General features: G+C 39.8%; 1 protein-coding gene across 1 annotated transcript; it reads right to left on the bottom strand.

The window, feature by feature from the left end:
- Positions 1-10,389: 10,389 nt before the first annotated feature.
- On the bottom strand, positions 10,390-13,913 carry GDF2 (growth differentiation factor 2). Its single transcript, XM_040607495.1, has 2 exons — positions 13,298-13,913; positions 10,390-11,578 (listed from the first exon to the last, which is right to left on the bottom strand). Exons 1-2 carry the CDS (start codon positions 13,635-13,637, stop codon positions 10,647-10,649), a joined length of 1,272 nt encoding a protein of 423 aa, XP_040463429.1. The 5' UTR covers positions 13,638-13,913; the 3' UTR covers positions 10,390-10,646.
- Positions 13,914-15,658: the final 1,745 nt, after the last annotated feature.

Genomic DNA, 15,658 nt, shown 5'->3' with positions numbered 1-15,658 from the left:
TAATCTCATTAAAATGGAGTGCATCATCCGGAGTGCACCAATAGATGAAGTTCAGCTCCTTACCACTTCACAGCCCTCTTACAAAACAGTAATAAACTTCAATCATCAAGGAAGATTGTTCTGGCAGTTAATTGTTTCCAAAAGGTAATGCATTGCCTGTTATAAACCCATCCTGGCTTATTCTAACAGTGGATTGCTTAAATGCAAAACTTTGATTTTAACCACAGTTAGAAGAACAGTCAATCAGTCATACCATTATTTATGAAAAGCTTATACCAGGAGATTCTTCAATGACTTAGTTGTATCAATATTTAATATTTTTTCAAAAGTTGTTGACAATACATTGTCTTTGGTGTTTTTCAGTCTGAGCTGCAAAGGACTATTCTTACATTCTGTGACTAAGGGCTTCAAACAAGGAACCGCGGACATTTAGAACAGCTCATAAAATCAAAGGTAATGACAGCCTGTTAATTTCCTTGCTGAGAATTGCCAGCATTTTAAACAAGACTTGGAAATACATTTGCCTCAACATAATACAGCTAAATCTGAGGTGACTTTAATCTTCATAATTTGCACTCAATTAGGATTTACTTGTAATACCATTGAGTAACATATGGTCATGTCTGATGACAGCTCCCAGCCAATAGACTTTAGGCTCAACATACCAAAATAGAACATAGGGGGTTGTTTTCTTCTGCTTACAATACATTGGAAGACCCTATTGTATTAAGAGTTTGAAATAGGATCAGAATATACAGGATGCAGCTGCAGGCTGTACCCATGTGAGTTGTCAACATTCAGAGCTCCAGAATGACATGCCAAAGACATACAAGAACAGATTCTTGGCTATAAGTCTGAAATGAGTGGCTACCCCAGTCATTCTGCTTGCTGGAGGTAGCTGCAAGAATAGACTAGGGAATCTGGAAAGAGCACATATTGGTATTGCTTTCAAAATGTCGCTTGACGCTATATATGAATACATGTGTAGGGAAGTCTAAAGATGGTCTCTCTACCCTTATTGGGTGCACTCTGTTGGTGTCATGCGAGTATCATGAGTGAAGCCTGCCACTCACATGAGCAAAATTTATTACAGTCTTTCTAGGTCATCCAGTTGCAGTAATAAAGGAATTTTGTGAAGTTCCTTCGTTTAAAAAGTCTGTATAGGAATAGCATTGTCTATATAAGCAGGCACTATTTCATCCCATGGTTGATTTGTATCTGTGTGTATGTAAATGTACAAATGTAAATCCACCAAAGGGAACAATTAAATTGTTGCAAGAGTCCATTAGAGATTTTTTTTAGATTTTGAATTAGAGAGGACTGCTCTATGGCAAAAGGTGTAAAACTTGATGTTACAATCACAGGTATATCTTGACAGCCAGGCTGTGCTACCATCTGTAAAAGCCCTAGTCTAAAAATGTTGCCACTTCCCTTCTCAAAGGAGAGGCCTAGGATGTAGTTGAAACTGCTGTTGATGATGTATAAATAAGTAATTAAACTCCAGGTGTGCCACAGCAACATTCTGTGTGCCTCATTGGAAGAGAAGCAGTGAGATTCAGATCTGTTTTATTTTCTTGATTTCGGGGGGGAGGGTGTGTGTTCTGTATTGTGGCAGTGTGTGACATCCATCACAGACCTAACTCCAGGAAATTATCACCAGTTTAAATTGCTCTTCTTGCTTTCTTCCTGCAAAGAATAATCCAGTAGTCTAGTGCAAAGGTAGCTGGAATAAAACCTCTCCAGCATAACCACGCTTTCGCCAGAAATTGACTTTTGAGCTACAGGATTCATTGACAGAGCTGCATTAACTACTCCTGTGGCTAATACAGTGGACAGGACCCTGGGCAATTCAATTGCTATTGCTTTTCTAACCCAAGGCTCTTCTGTCTGCCTAGTTTGGAAAGTTTTTGGGGCAAGGGATCTCTTTTGCTACGTTAATGTCTACCACATACCCTACCTTTACTTCCAGCCTTTGATTGTATATCTAAAGGCTGTTACCACAGGAATAATTGCACACACTATTGTGTGCAAAGACAATCAATTCAATAGACAAGACATTGCACTTCCTAAATCCCCAACTTAATTCTTAAGCACCATGTGCTCTGTGCACTGACTAAGGCAGTGGGTGTCCAAAATAAAACCATTATGAGCTGTGATTGTGTGATTAATACATACAACCAAGAGGGGTATAATTCATAGATAATCTTAATTGTGACATTTCCCACTTTGGAGTGCTTAACATTTTAATGTTACTTGCAATTTTTTTGGTTCCAACACCTTTCAATTAACTTGAAAGGGAAGATACAGACTAGCTAATCTTGTTGTGATGGAAACAAAGCATAACAATGAAGAAAACGTAGGTATAATCTAAGACAATGAAGTAAAAATGTGTAAACATGGAAGGGTAAGATATTTCGCCTCCTGTGCTAGGAAGGTGGGTTGTTCGATGGGTCCTCTTTTTTGTTTCTTATTTATTTCTTCCTTTTACTCCTGCTGGGTGCTGGAGGAGGGCATGCCCAGAAGCCAAGGAGCAGTGTTACAAAATGGATCCATTGTGACAGGAATTGGGAAAAAAAGTACAATAATCCATGTCCCTAAGAACATGTCAGGATGGATCTCTGTTTCTGTCTGTCTGTACAATAGCTTTAAGCATGCAGCTTTCTATCCCAGAAACAAGAATGACATTGCACGTTTATGGTGTATACAAAGTGCTTTCTTTTTTAACCCTTCAGTACATAGTACCTAATGGACATTTATATTCATATGGAACTATTTACCAAGTACAGAATAATGGTGGAAATAAGGTAAAATTATTTACCATAAAAATCAGAGACATTAATATCTTCTGGATTTCTTGAAAGTAATTTCATTCTGCTGTTTAAATCACAGCAAATCTAAAAAAAACCCAACTTGTATTTTTTATAAGGGCCTTCTTTTTCACTGTATTCTCCTCTGCCACTTTCTGCTTTTAGAATAAAAATTAATATAACTTAAAATGACAAAGCATTACTCAAATTACCTCAGTTTCAACCTGCTGGGCAAAGGGTGTTATAGGGTGTTACAGTTGTTATGTATAGGGTGTTAAGAGCCACCTCATCTTACTCTGAATGTAACAGACATAGACTAATTGCCATGAAGATGATACTTATAAAGGAGACAGTAACTGAGCATTTTTAACTAGGCTATGTGGCAGATAATTATCTTCCATATCCAAATTATTTCTATATATCCACTGCTAAACTCATTATATGATAATTTTATTCCTAGCATTTAAGGAAGTATTTCCACAGATTCACAATATTCTTCTCTAGTGAGGCCTTCTCTAGAGGTTAAAAATCATGAAATGGCCTTTTCCTGCCTGTGATTGTTGTAAAATCCTAAGATTAGAAAAATAACTTTTCTGTTTTCCTAACATTTATTGTGCATTGTATCATGTGCTGAATTTTTTTATATCAGAAGAGCTGGAAACTGTAGCTGAGGGTTTTATGAAGCTAGGATTTTGAGAAATATATATGGGATTGTGATTAGTTTTACCCAGTAAAAGCCAAGATATGGCAACACTTCAAAGCTCAATTTTTATTCCTCAAGTTCAGATACATACTCTTCCTCATGCACTTTTTATCACTGGCACACAGAAACAAAACTAGCATCACAATGTAATGTAAAATATATGCTTTTCCCAACATGCACAATTAAAAAAGCTGGGACAGTGGAAAAAAAGATTTATTCCCACTGAGTCTGTTCAGTGATCTATGTCTTTTGCCCTGAATTCAATATGACACGTATCACTCACTGCTACTTCGGTAATTATTTATGTATGATGCTAGAAGGTAAGAATCCTTCCTTGTGTGGTGTGGATTCTTCAAGCTTTGGTGAGTGACTATTTTCTTATGTACTTCTTGATAGATATAGCTTAAATTTTCATCAAATTTTAACGCAAGTCTGTTCATTGAACCTCATAGTATCTAGCTCCAAAATGTAACTCTGTCATCAGTTCTAATTTCTTATATAACTCAAGCCAAATTCCTATTTTGATTTTAGTTTTGAGCTGAACTCAATAGTTCAGGCCTAGCTCTAGCTTTTATAACTCATAAAACTTTATGATCTTTTAATAACTGTCTGCAAGTATTTCATTTTCTGACTTCCTGTGGGTATGAACATCCCACATACTATGAGGAGAGGTATTTTCTTTTATCTGTCCCAGACTAGTCTGCATGCACGGTCTGCATCACTCAGATTGCATGCTAAAAATCTGCCACAAAAGCAAGATTAAATGTTTTGCTATGTATTTTTTGCTCTATATATTTTGCTTCAGTACTCCCTGGTTCTCATCTGTGGCTGATCTCACCATTCCCTTCATCAGGCCCATACAGACCATTTGGTCACTGATAGCAGGAGGCTCATCTCAAGCTGGCAGCAAAAGCAGTTTTTTCACTAGCAGAAATGCCAGCAGGATAAAGGTGAAATTTGGAAATAAACTACTTTTCATTTTAGTAGAGCCTTCTAGTACTTCTAATACTAAGCCATATTTTAAATCAGATGTATGAACTAAAATTAATGTAAATGTGATATTTGGCTCCTAAATACTGAGAGGCAGGGTTTATTAGCTCAAGCACAGGACTATGCTAATGAAATATTTAATGCTTCCAGGACTTCGGTAAGTATTTCTAGACAAACCTTCACTGCCTTTTATAGATGTACAAGTCTGGGTCAGTGCTACTTCATGGCTGGCTGTGACGGGCATGACTGGATTGCATAGGTATGGTCTAAGACTGTCTTTTCTGTTCTGTTCTTGTACTGTTTGGTACAAAGGAAACCTTGTCCCTGCATATGCTTTGTAGGCCCCTTAGTAATACAAATAATGAATAATATCAGCCTTAGATTCCTTTATAATTCCCATGCCAAAAGAAGTAACATTACATATCTGTCCCTAAGTTTTTTAGTCCTTACGCTGTACAAACCTGTATAGATTTAAATTAAAGCTGTTGGAAGTTTTCTTTCGCCTTTTTTTAAATATTGAAAGCTTTCCATCTTATGAAAATGGGAATGGCACTCCAAGTGAGTTCTTTAATGATTTAATTTGTAATAAGAAAAACTTAAATCCAAAATGTGTTGGATTTTTATTTTCCTCTGTTAATATTGCTTTTCCCTTCCCTTCCCTTCCCTTCCCTTCCCTTCCCTTCCCTTCTCTTCCCTTCCCTTCCCTTCCCTCCCCTTTCCTCTTTTTACAGTGACCAAGAAAGAGAAAAGAAAAAAAGAAAGAATGAGAAGACTATTTGTTTTATTGAAAGATTGGGTGAGGGTAGAAAACGTGTATTCCTGTTTTGAAACCTCTTTAATTTCAGCCAGGGGCAGGTGGAGAGTCATCACAGTTCACAGAACACAGCTGTGATAAACTCACTGACCAGCTCTGCTGAACAGATGACCTGCCATAATCTAGGTAAGCATAAGGTTCAGGAAGGCTGGAGGAAAATGCACTGCAGCTATTCAACCTGAACTAAATCAGGAATGTATTTTTGAATTTTGGCAAGTATTTTTTCAACAAAAAGGGGAAATTGAGAGAGAACTTGGAGAGTTGGTATGTGTTCCCATGATACTGTCTTTATCCTCTAGGTCCTACATTTCTGATAGATTTACATGTTTGTTCAGCATGGTGCACCAGAGTTAGCAGATAATAAATAGTGAATATTAAATACTTCATCAAGAACAGTGAGAACTCCAGCCATCCATGGTAGCCTTTGTTTAGTGGGCAGACAGTGCCACCAAACCAATGTGATCACCACAGACTGAACTGCTGAGAGCCTGACACCGCTGATGGATGGTCAGACATGTCCTGACACTGTTGTCCACCATGTTGACATAGGATGGAAGTGCCCAGTATATCCTGGCAGATCAGCTGTTGGCATCTTAAGCTATGCAGTTTGTTGTAAAGAACTAGGCTTTTCCCCTGCTGCTGGATCAGAAGTTTTGGCTGCCAGCCCAGTACCCAGGCCCAGGCTGCTGGGATGTTGCTCGCTCGGGTCTTTTGGTGTGCTGGGCCAGCATCAAGGCTTTTTTGAGGGCTAGTGGCGGGTCTGCTGGGCTCCAGCCAAACCATATGCCTCAGTGAGGGGACTGACTCGGAGCATGCCATTTTCCAGGGCTACACTGAAGCCATTCTCCTGTGAAGCTTTTAGCCGAATTATGACTGATGGTGCAGCAGAAACTGTAAGGGAGAGGCAAAAAAATGAAACAGGAGCAGCTCGGAAGGCCGACATTTTCCTGAGACACCCTGGAGGCAGCAGCCAGTGCAGACATGGCAGTGGGGCAGCTTGGAGACACGGAGAGGGCAAAAAAATCTGTAAGCAGCTCAGAAGGAGACGGCAGGAAGCACCTTTGGGCCGAGAGGTTTTAAGGTAGCAGGTGAGGGAGAGAGTAAGGTTTGCCTGAAGACGTCTGGGGAGAAACGAACGGAGCCGGCGCAGGAGCAGCGCGCAGCCTGAAGATGGCGCCGAGGCAGCACGGAGCCCCCTCACAGCGCGGCGGTGGCGCGGCGGGAGCAGACTGCAGGCCCCTGGCAGCGCGGCGGTGGCGCGGCGGGAGCAGACTGCAGGCCCCTGGCAGCCCGGCGGTGGCAACCGAGGCAGCACGGAGGGCTCAGTGAAAGCACGGAAAGCTGAAGAGAGGCCAAAGATTGCTCAGGTGATTTGTAGGCGGTGGCTCAGTGGCGATTTGTAGGCCTCAGTCAGACCCGGGGCAGCGCAGAGCAGATTTACCTCGGGAACCTGCGGTTAGAGCGTCCAGCCTGTGGGCGGACGGGCCTTTGCTCTCTAGAGACTGCTGAGTGAGCTGTCCTGTTTTTGTCGCTGCTAAACACACAACAAATGGTACGTTGGTGGCTAGGGACGTGGTTAGTAGTCAGATGCGATGTCCTGTTAGCTGTTGAGAGCAGCCAGAAGAGGTGTGGAACTGTTGTTAGGCTGTTTTGGTAGCGACTTGCCTCATCTACTATGTGTTGGCTTTCCCAGCTTGTTGTGTGTTCCCACCTGTATCTTTTAGCTCTGCTTTGCAGTAACAAACTTTGACTCGGCACTGCCTATGAGGGGCCTTGGCAAGGTACTTACCTTTCCTGGAGCTCACAGTGTATGCCTGTTGTAGATCTACATGGTGCATGGCCGTGTACCTATGTGTTACCCGTGTGGTAACGGTAACCTCCACGCTCTGAGGAGGCTGGAGAGAATTCGCTGCAGTCTGTGAGCAGCGTTAATTGTGTTAGACCATAGTTGTGTCTGAAATGATAAGCCTCCTTGAGAGACAGACTAAAATTTGTTATTCTGAATATTGGGAATTGGCAGTTCTAGCTTAACATTTCTATATTGTCAGGATCTTTCCAATGTAAAGGTGTCTGAGCAGCTACCAGCAGAATACCTCCCGATTCCTATGAGGCCATTGCTTCTTCACCTGTGGAAAAGAATAATGAAAATACAGATCTTTTTGACTTCCAGTGATTGCTGGTGCTGTGTTGTTAGGTGATAAGTTGCATCACCTGTGTGGGGACATGGCACAGAGGAGTGGATGAGATCAGAGGACATCGTGCCTGCTGTGGTACACACACACAAGGTGGGAAGCTATGTAAAAATAGCAACAGCTATATCTCTTGACCAGCTTCCACCAGCTTACCATGTTTATCTACTAAGGCTGAAGTGCTATAGGGTAGCCTTAAAATTGGCTGTGGAGTCAGCTGGTGGTGGTTTTGATGTTACAGGGCTGTTACACAGATAGCTAATGGGCCTGAGAAGGAGGGCATGCTCCAGCCACGTGTTTGTGTTAAATAAGTTTTAATTTTAACTGTGCATCTGCTGGACAGTGCACAAACCCCAGCCTGCTCCCTAGTAGCAGCAAGCTGCTGGCCGATGTTCGGAATCCTGTGATGAGAGGGGTTTTTTTCAGTGTCTAATGGGGCCCAGCTTAAAGCAGACGGCAAGGTACTTTGCCTGCTTTTTGCAACCTGTAAACCTTCTAGCACATGTTGGCCACCTGACTGATTTGTCACATTCCAGCTGCTTTGGGATGCAAGGGAACTGGAATAATTGTTTAAAATTAAATGTTCAAAACTACATAAATTAAGCTGCTAAATTTACAATGTAAAACAAAACATCAAGTTGGCACATGCTTCAGCCATGCTCTAGGTAGCATCTGTAGTCACTACTAGGTTCTCATTTCTTTTTGACCCTGATCATCACCCTATAGAAAGATTAATGTTTTGGTTTACTACTGTACCAATCAAAATGTTGAGCCTATCAGAATGTGATTGCTAAAGTTGACTGGAAGAGCAATTGTTTTTTTGGTTGAAATACGAAAGCGACCTGTAGTCCAGTTTTGGGATGGAATCTGTAGAGCTTCTCTGAAATTCTGGTAGCATAGCTAGGATCTGAGTTTTTGAGCCAAAAATAGCTTTGGATCTTGTTTTTATTTTATTTTAAGTAAGCTTGTGAAAAAAAAAATCAATGTTTGACTTCAGAATGTGAAAAAAGAATTGATTCTTGAGAATTTCTCTCAGTGAGGGTGTGGGAACTGATCTTTCTCCTTCCTCACTTTTTCATTTAATTCTGGACAAAGTCTTTTATTCAATGAAGTTGAAATATAACTAGGACGTTGTGTTTAGGTGACTTAAGGGCACACAGCTACTATTACCTTGACATATGGGTGAATAACTTTTGTAATGTGATTACACCAAGTGTTTGTTTGGTGGTTTCTTTTACTTAAGAGAAGTTGTGTAAAATGTCATGAGCTTAGGAGACATGAACAAGAACAGGGGGTTCTGAAAGGAGGAAGAAATAACAGTGACTAAGATGACAGAAGCCAGTAGGGAGTGGTAAAATGAGAGGACTGTTACGGGGAGATTAAAGGGTTAATGACATGCAGCTATGAATGGATGGGTTTTGCATGGACCCAGATCTCAGATCTGATCCGATTGCAGCCTAATTCTAAAGGAAAAGCCTATAAATCAGTCCAGGGATTCTGGTGAATTGTGCTTTGTGCTCATGGTTTGTGATGTAACCAGCAGTTCTTACTGGAATTACAACCACCCTGATCACACTCACCTGCTATTTGCTCTGTATTAAGTTAACAATAGTAAATAAACTGTGTATTAGATTTCAAGCTGGCCTGTTCATGTCAAATGAATTCATCTTGCCCACAGGCTGCCCTAATTTAAAACGTATGTATCAATTTAAATCCTGTTGCTTCCATACATTAAGCTACTGTTTAGATTTCTGCCTCATCAATATTCTTCACCGTTTTGAACGGATGTGTAGTTTGCTGTGTGTTTGGATCTAAAATGTTCCCTGATAGATTTTTTTTTTTTTGGGGAGGGGGGGAGGGGTGGGGTGGTGGAGGAGTAGAAGTGAGGTGGACTATGGTGGCATTGTACAGCACTTACAGCTATCATCTAAAACCAACAGAATACACTTTGTCTCTTATACAGGCCAAACCTTCGTTAGAATCAAAGGAAGTTTACTTTAATTGCAGGAAAGATGAGGTCCTTGTTTAGTGAAAATACAACTGAAGTCAGGAGAACTATTGTATGATAGTATATTTTCATACAGCAGCAGAAGTCTCATAGAACAGAGAAGTTTTCAGTTTTTCCCAGACTTGTAAGTGGTGAAATAATTTTGTATGTAAAATAGAGTTTCTCCTAAGAAGAAGTTAAAAAAAAAAATCGGAGCCTAGCAGCAGACTCCAAAGTACATATTTAGATCTCTAAACAAGTAGCCTGGGCTTTTCAGAAGTGCTGAGCTCTGCCTACCCCCACTGCTCTTAGGATACGTGTCCAAGACTGAAAGTCATTTGACTGTGTGTTCTTGCAAAGAAATACTAAGAATATGCAGTAGGTCAAAGTGGCTCCTTATCTTTGTGCAGAGATAAGGGCTGCTGTTCCTCCTAGGAAACAGTGTCTTAGAAGCGGAAGGCTGCACTTTTTATCAGTCAAGTATGTGCCATAAAGAGGTAAAAATAGGGACGCTGAGGATAAGAAAGCTGAAACCAAGGCACCTGCTACCCACAGAAGGAAACTTGGGAATGAAATAAGGCTGAGTCTCTTCTGTTTTGAATACTGCAGATCTTCATTTACAGGAGTAAATAATTTGCCTGTAAAAGCCTCTGAGATTACTGATACAGTAAAAGGTTTGTGGGATTTCGATTCCTATCATGAAGACTAAATTACATTTACTGAGTTTTACAGAAGTTGAAAATATCAGAGTTGGCTGAGAAAATTAGATTTCGATACCTATTAAATGTTTACAGGGCATCCTAAATCCCCATTGAAAATCCTCTAGTTTGTGACCTAAACAGAAAAGTTGAAATTAGGTATTCAAATTGCATCACTGTTGCCAAATAATGCATAATTCATTAAATCTCACAATATTTTAATAATCCAGTATTCACTTTGCCATGATATATAATGCAGACTATTTACAATGATTGCCATTCTTTAAATGCCAGTTTTCCTTTAAAACAAGCAGCAACAACAATCAGCCCCATACCCTGCTCCAAACCTTGTTTGCAAGGATTTTCACTTGCATCACTAATGTACAGATTTACACAGAGCAGAAAAAGGGGGGGTGTGGGGGGGTGGGTATTCTTATTCTGAGATTCTGCCTTGTATGCTACCTACAGCCACATTCTGCCACTTTCATCCCTTCATAGTTATATATCAAAGTGGGCACACCAGCATCATCCTTATAGAGAATGGAGATTGAATCCAGTTTGGTTGGAACACAACAGGCCTTGGAAGCTTTCTTTGGGTTTTGGAGATGCACCAGAGTCTGGACAATAGCATGTTTTGTTGGGGTAACGTTATCTGTCAGAGGGAAGAAGCAACCTCCTTTACACTCAAAAGCCTCATAATCTTTTGGTGCAATGATCCAGGAATCCCAGCCAATCTCTTCAAAGTTCACATGGAGAGAAGTTCTCCGACAGTGGTTGGCTCCAATGCTTCTCTTGCTTCTGGAGGAATGCCGGTGGGGCCCAGTGATGGTCTTTTCCTGTTCTTGCTCTTCAGATGAAGTGTTGTTCCCTAGTTTCTTTAGCACACTTTCTTGTTCGTGAACAATCATCTCCCGGAGCTCCACTTTGGTTTCTTTTGTCCTGTTGCTGCGGTCATTGGAGAACACTATTAGCAAGGGCAGATTTTTAGTGTCTGGGGTAACACTGATATCCAGCTTCCCACAAGCGAAACCACTCAGAGCTTTACTCTCTATTACAACCTCCAGCTTGTTTTTAGTCTTCAGTTTGTCTGCCCTGACCCATCTTTTCACAGCACTGGACACTTCAAACATCTCCCAGCCACACTCCTGGATATTGTGGGAGACAAGGAAAGATTTGGTACTTTCTGGGTTTTCCCAGTGGTCACCATCTAGAACATCATAAATGACCATGTTGCCTTCCAGTCTAGAGAGAGACCCAACTCCCCTGTGACAGGAGATATAAATTCTCAGTTCAGCTCTGGTGATTTCCTCGTATCGTGGAATAGAGATGTTGAAGAGCAAGATGTGTTTCTGAAATGGATTTTCTTCTGGTGAAGCTAAAGAAACAACATCTGCAATAGGAAATTAAAACACATGGTTACAGTGATTCTGACTTGCTTTTAAAAGACTAAAGGTGTACTTTGGGGGTAAGGTAAGAGCATGGCTACCCAACATTAAAAATAAAGTTAAATAATACCATCTTCTGGCCAAATTTCAAGGTCAGGGAGTAAAAAGATGAAATGCAGGTTCCTGTTGTTGGTAGTATTTTCACCAAGATTGTTTAGAGGGGTGCGTAGAGTCTGCCTAGAACAAGCTGTGGATGATGCTGGTTGGTATTAAGTACATAAATAAGGCATCCAGGGAGTGTTAAGATTTAGCAATTTCCTAAAGAGATTTTTACACAAAGAATTCTTAAAAAACCCTATGAATTTTCTACTCTTATAATCATGCAGTGGGATGAACTGCCCTCCTAATACAGCAAAGTATACTACATATTTAAGTGTCTCTGAGAACTAGCTGTGCTGAGGCTTTTGTTGTTGTCTTCAGATAACTTTGAAAGCAGCTTGGATTACTGGGAGTTTGGGGAAATAAAAAAGTTTTTTAAATTCTGAATTTAAGCTTCAGGGTCTGTCTAAATTGGGACTTGGTGATAAACAGCCTTTCATGCCCAGGTGCCGGTCTGTTACAGGCTGGACTCACTGAGCTTGTTTGGGTTTTGGGTTTTTGGCTCTGTTGGTTTTGTTTGTTGGTTTGTTTTTTTGTTTTTTTTTTTTTTTCCTGCAAAGCTATGTGCAGTACCAGCAACTCTGCCTTGGGAAGTGCAGATATTTGTCTGGAAGATCTGACTGGTACTGTTTAAAAGCCATCACTCACTGATGTCTATTTGATGGTCAATGTAAGATAACTGCTCAGTCATGATTGGCTTTTAGGTCAATTTTAATTGGCTAATATTGACAATTCTTCACAGTGTTTACCCACTAAAACAGTCAGAGAGTGAGATATGGAAACTATATCATCTAGCTCATACTGTTAAGTTTTCTTTCCATTTCAGGACTAGGGGCACTAATTTGGGAATTTGGAGTTCTCTGTACTGCTGTTACCTGTGTATGTCTATTTTTCATATAACCAGAAGCTTTGATTCTCCCTGTCTTATTTTTATCACAAGGATTGCATTTACTTCTAACTTTTTTTACTGCTTCTTTTGGAGCTTTTAAAAGTCTACTTAATGTTATGCAGACAGGGTTTTTATTTTTTTTTAGTTGAGACAAGCTTGACTACTCATTTCATTATAAATCTTTCTGTCTAACACAAATTTTGGGGGAGCACTGCTGTGCCTTGCTTGGATCTGGAGACATGTTTCTCAGTTGGCTGCTGTGGTTTCTAAATACGTGAAGAGCCCACCTGAAAGAAGAGCTGTCTAGCATGAGTGTCTCAGTTACAGATGAACATAAATTTACATTCTGACATTAAAACTCAGTTCCAATTCTCTAGCTTTGAGAAACATGATTCATGTAAACCCTGTTATTCAGTGCGTCATCTCAGTTGATGTATTTGAGAAGAGAATATTGTACAGTGAAAATACAATTACCTTTAGGTTTTTTCTGTTATATTTTTTTAAAGATTGAAAGAAAATACAGAGCAAGACTACAATCCTAACTTTTAAACTGTTTAATTCATAAAGTATCTGTGGAAGTTAGGCACATAGTTCCCTCTGAATTTCGAAAGAATCTGAGTACCTACTGTCCATGTACTGTAAAAATTCTAGTCCACGTATTTAGGACTTCTCCTACCTTCAGTACTGAAGCTCCTTACAATATTGGATGCAGGGATGGAGGACTTGTCTGCAGTGTATCTGTTGTATAAATCAATCATGAACTGTGGTGGTTCTTCTTTGCTCTTCACTTGTGAGGGGACTCTTGACAAATTCAGACTCCTTAGTAAATCTGTCTTCATATTCTTCACGAAAGATTTGAAATCGAAATGGGTCTCGTCTTCTCCAGGATCATGAAAGTGTGCATCAGACTTTCCCATAGCTGATAACTTGTCCCAATCTTCCAAAGGCTTGCCTCTTGTCAAACATGCAATGATATTGAAAACAGACAATCCAGCTAATACTCCAAAATAATGCATTTCTTCTGTATTTACTTTCTGGTGGAGAGACAAGAGGACAAGGGTGTTTTAGCTGATTAAAAGTCTTGTTTCATTACAGAGGAAAGGAGATGGAAGGCAAACAACTGGAATGTCCTTTGCAAATCACTTTCTTGTGTGCTTTTTGCAGTCTGCTTCAAACCCCAGCCTCTTGTCAGTTGTCAAGCAGATTGGTTGTACGCTTGCCCTTATCAGAGTCATTGATGCCATGCTTCAGCTTCTGTTATCTAGCAAAGCTCTTAGTTAATGAAGATTCTGTAAACATCTGACAAACACATGTGGCTGGTGGGAAGGACATTGTATATTGTAAAGAATCCACATCTCGCTTTAGGGTCATCATTGCTTAATTATACTCTTGTATCATTTCCTTGCCAACACAGAGAGAAGCTTTCTTAGGGACGCAGAAGATTTCATCGAGACTGGAAAATAGAGATCTAGAACAAATTCACTGTTATTAGCTATTACTAAACATCATCTGACAGTCTTTATTACAGGCCCTTCACATGCCATCAGAAAATCGCCGATCATTTGATGGAGACCTGTGGTTTTGCAAGACGCTATTTCATGACAATACAAACAACCTTAAAACTTCTTTCTGTTTATCAGCCAAGAGCTATTGTTTGTACACAGTGAAATATCTGTTTTGCGTCAAGTTTCCTTCATGTTGGTTGCAGATTTTGTCCATTTTCAGTTTGATTCCTTTGGTGTATGGGAATTTAGTCTTGTTTTTATAGCCTCTTATGTAATATATTTCTTAGATTCTTGATGGTCAATCCAGTCTGAAACCAGTCATTATTTCAGTGACTTCATTTTGAAGACATAACTAGGCCTTCTAAGGCCACATGGAAAGTAAAAGGTTTCCGTGAAGATACAGGAAATTATCTGTGAAGATGGGAAGAATGGGCCAAGGCAAACATGCAAGATGATAGAAAGACATGGTAGAATTTCTCATGATACAGAAGAAAAAACCATAGTTTATGTATAGACAAAAATATCACTTGCTATTTATCTTCATGAATGCATTATGTTTTAATCTAATGATTCATATGTTTATCTGTACTATTAATACATAATTTTTTCTAAGCACAACTCAATACATACTGTGCATGTGCCATAAAATCTGAATAGTATTATGAGCTTTTATATTAAAAAAAATAATCAATCTAATTGCAGAGATGTGGACAGGATTTTGTCTTTGCCAGCCATTCTTCTCCAGTTTTCTAGCAGTGCATACCCAGCATTTAAAGTGATCCCAGACTTCTCAAATACTCACTTAAATATCTGTTCAAGTAACAACAGAGGTCCAAGATGCTGGCTAATTATGTTCCTATGATGTCAGAAAGGATTATTTGGCATTAATCCTGGTCTCCTGCATAGCAAGACTGTTATGTTTTACTCGAGGCCTTTGTGTTTCCTACCTGCATGCAGAGCCCAATTACTTGTGTTTGGCTAAAACATAACTTTAAAGGTCTCCAGAATTTATCTATAGATGTCAAAGAATAGAAGATTTCTTCAATTTTTGTAGCGCTTGCTCTAAAGGTTTATCACTTACAGTTACAAAACCGTGGTGCTTCATGTATTATTTGATTATGCCTGGCTTCACCTTCTTGACAGGAGTTCTTGTAACTTTCTGTCTGGCTTGAGGAGCCCCATAATGCTTGCGTTTTCTGTCTGTCAAAGTACTTGTACGGTATAATCAAGTTACTTCTCAGTTTGCTTTCTGATAAAATAAACAGATTGTGCTTTTTAGTCACATGTTAGAAGGCATTTTCTCTAACTGGTTTTGTTTCTTTTCATGTCTCTTTCAGAATGTGAATGTCTTTTTGAAAAGGTGAACACTGGAGCTATACCGTTTTCTAGTGGCAGTCCACTAATGCTACATGCAGAAATAAAATTTCCTTTCCTTATGTGGTTCACTACTTCAGTGTATATCTTTTCAAAGTGTTTATTAGCTCTCTACATACCATCACTCCGGATGCTCATACTGTGCCATAAATCCATGA

The sequence above is a fragment of the Falco naumanni genome, chromosome 9 (genome assembly GCF_017639655.2).
Source record: "Falco naumanni isolate bFalNau1 chromosome 9, bFalNau1.pat, whole genome shotgun sequence".
In the NCBI taxonomy this organism is placed as follows: domain Eukaryota; kingdom Metazoa; phylum Chordata; class Aves; order Falconiformes; family Falconidae; genus Falco; species Falco naumanni.
The sequence above is the reverse complement of the archived record's forward strand: the minus strand, read 5'-3'. Positions and strand labels throughout refer to the sequence as shown.

What these genes read in the sequence shown, in the direction of transcription:
- GDF2 (XM_040607495.1), bottom strand. Translation starts at nt 13,637, where the DNA reads ATGCATTATTTTGGAGTATTAGCTGGATTGTCTGTTTTCAATATCATT. An exon ending in AAGGAGCTTCAGTACTGAAG is followed by an intron (nt 11,579 to 13,297) that starts GTAGGAGAAGTC and finishes TTCCTATTGCAG; the next exon opens with ATGTTGTTTCTTTAGCTTCA.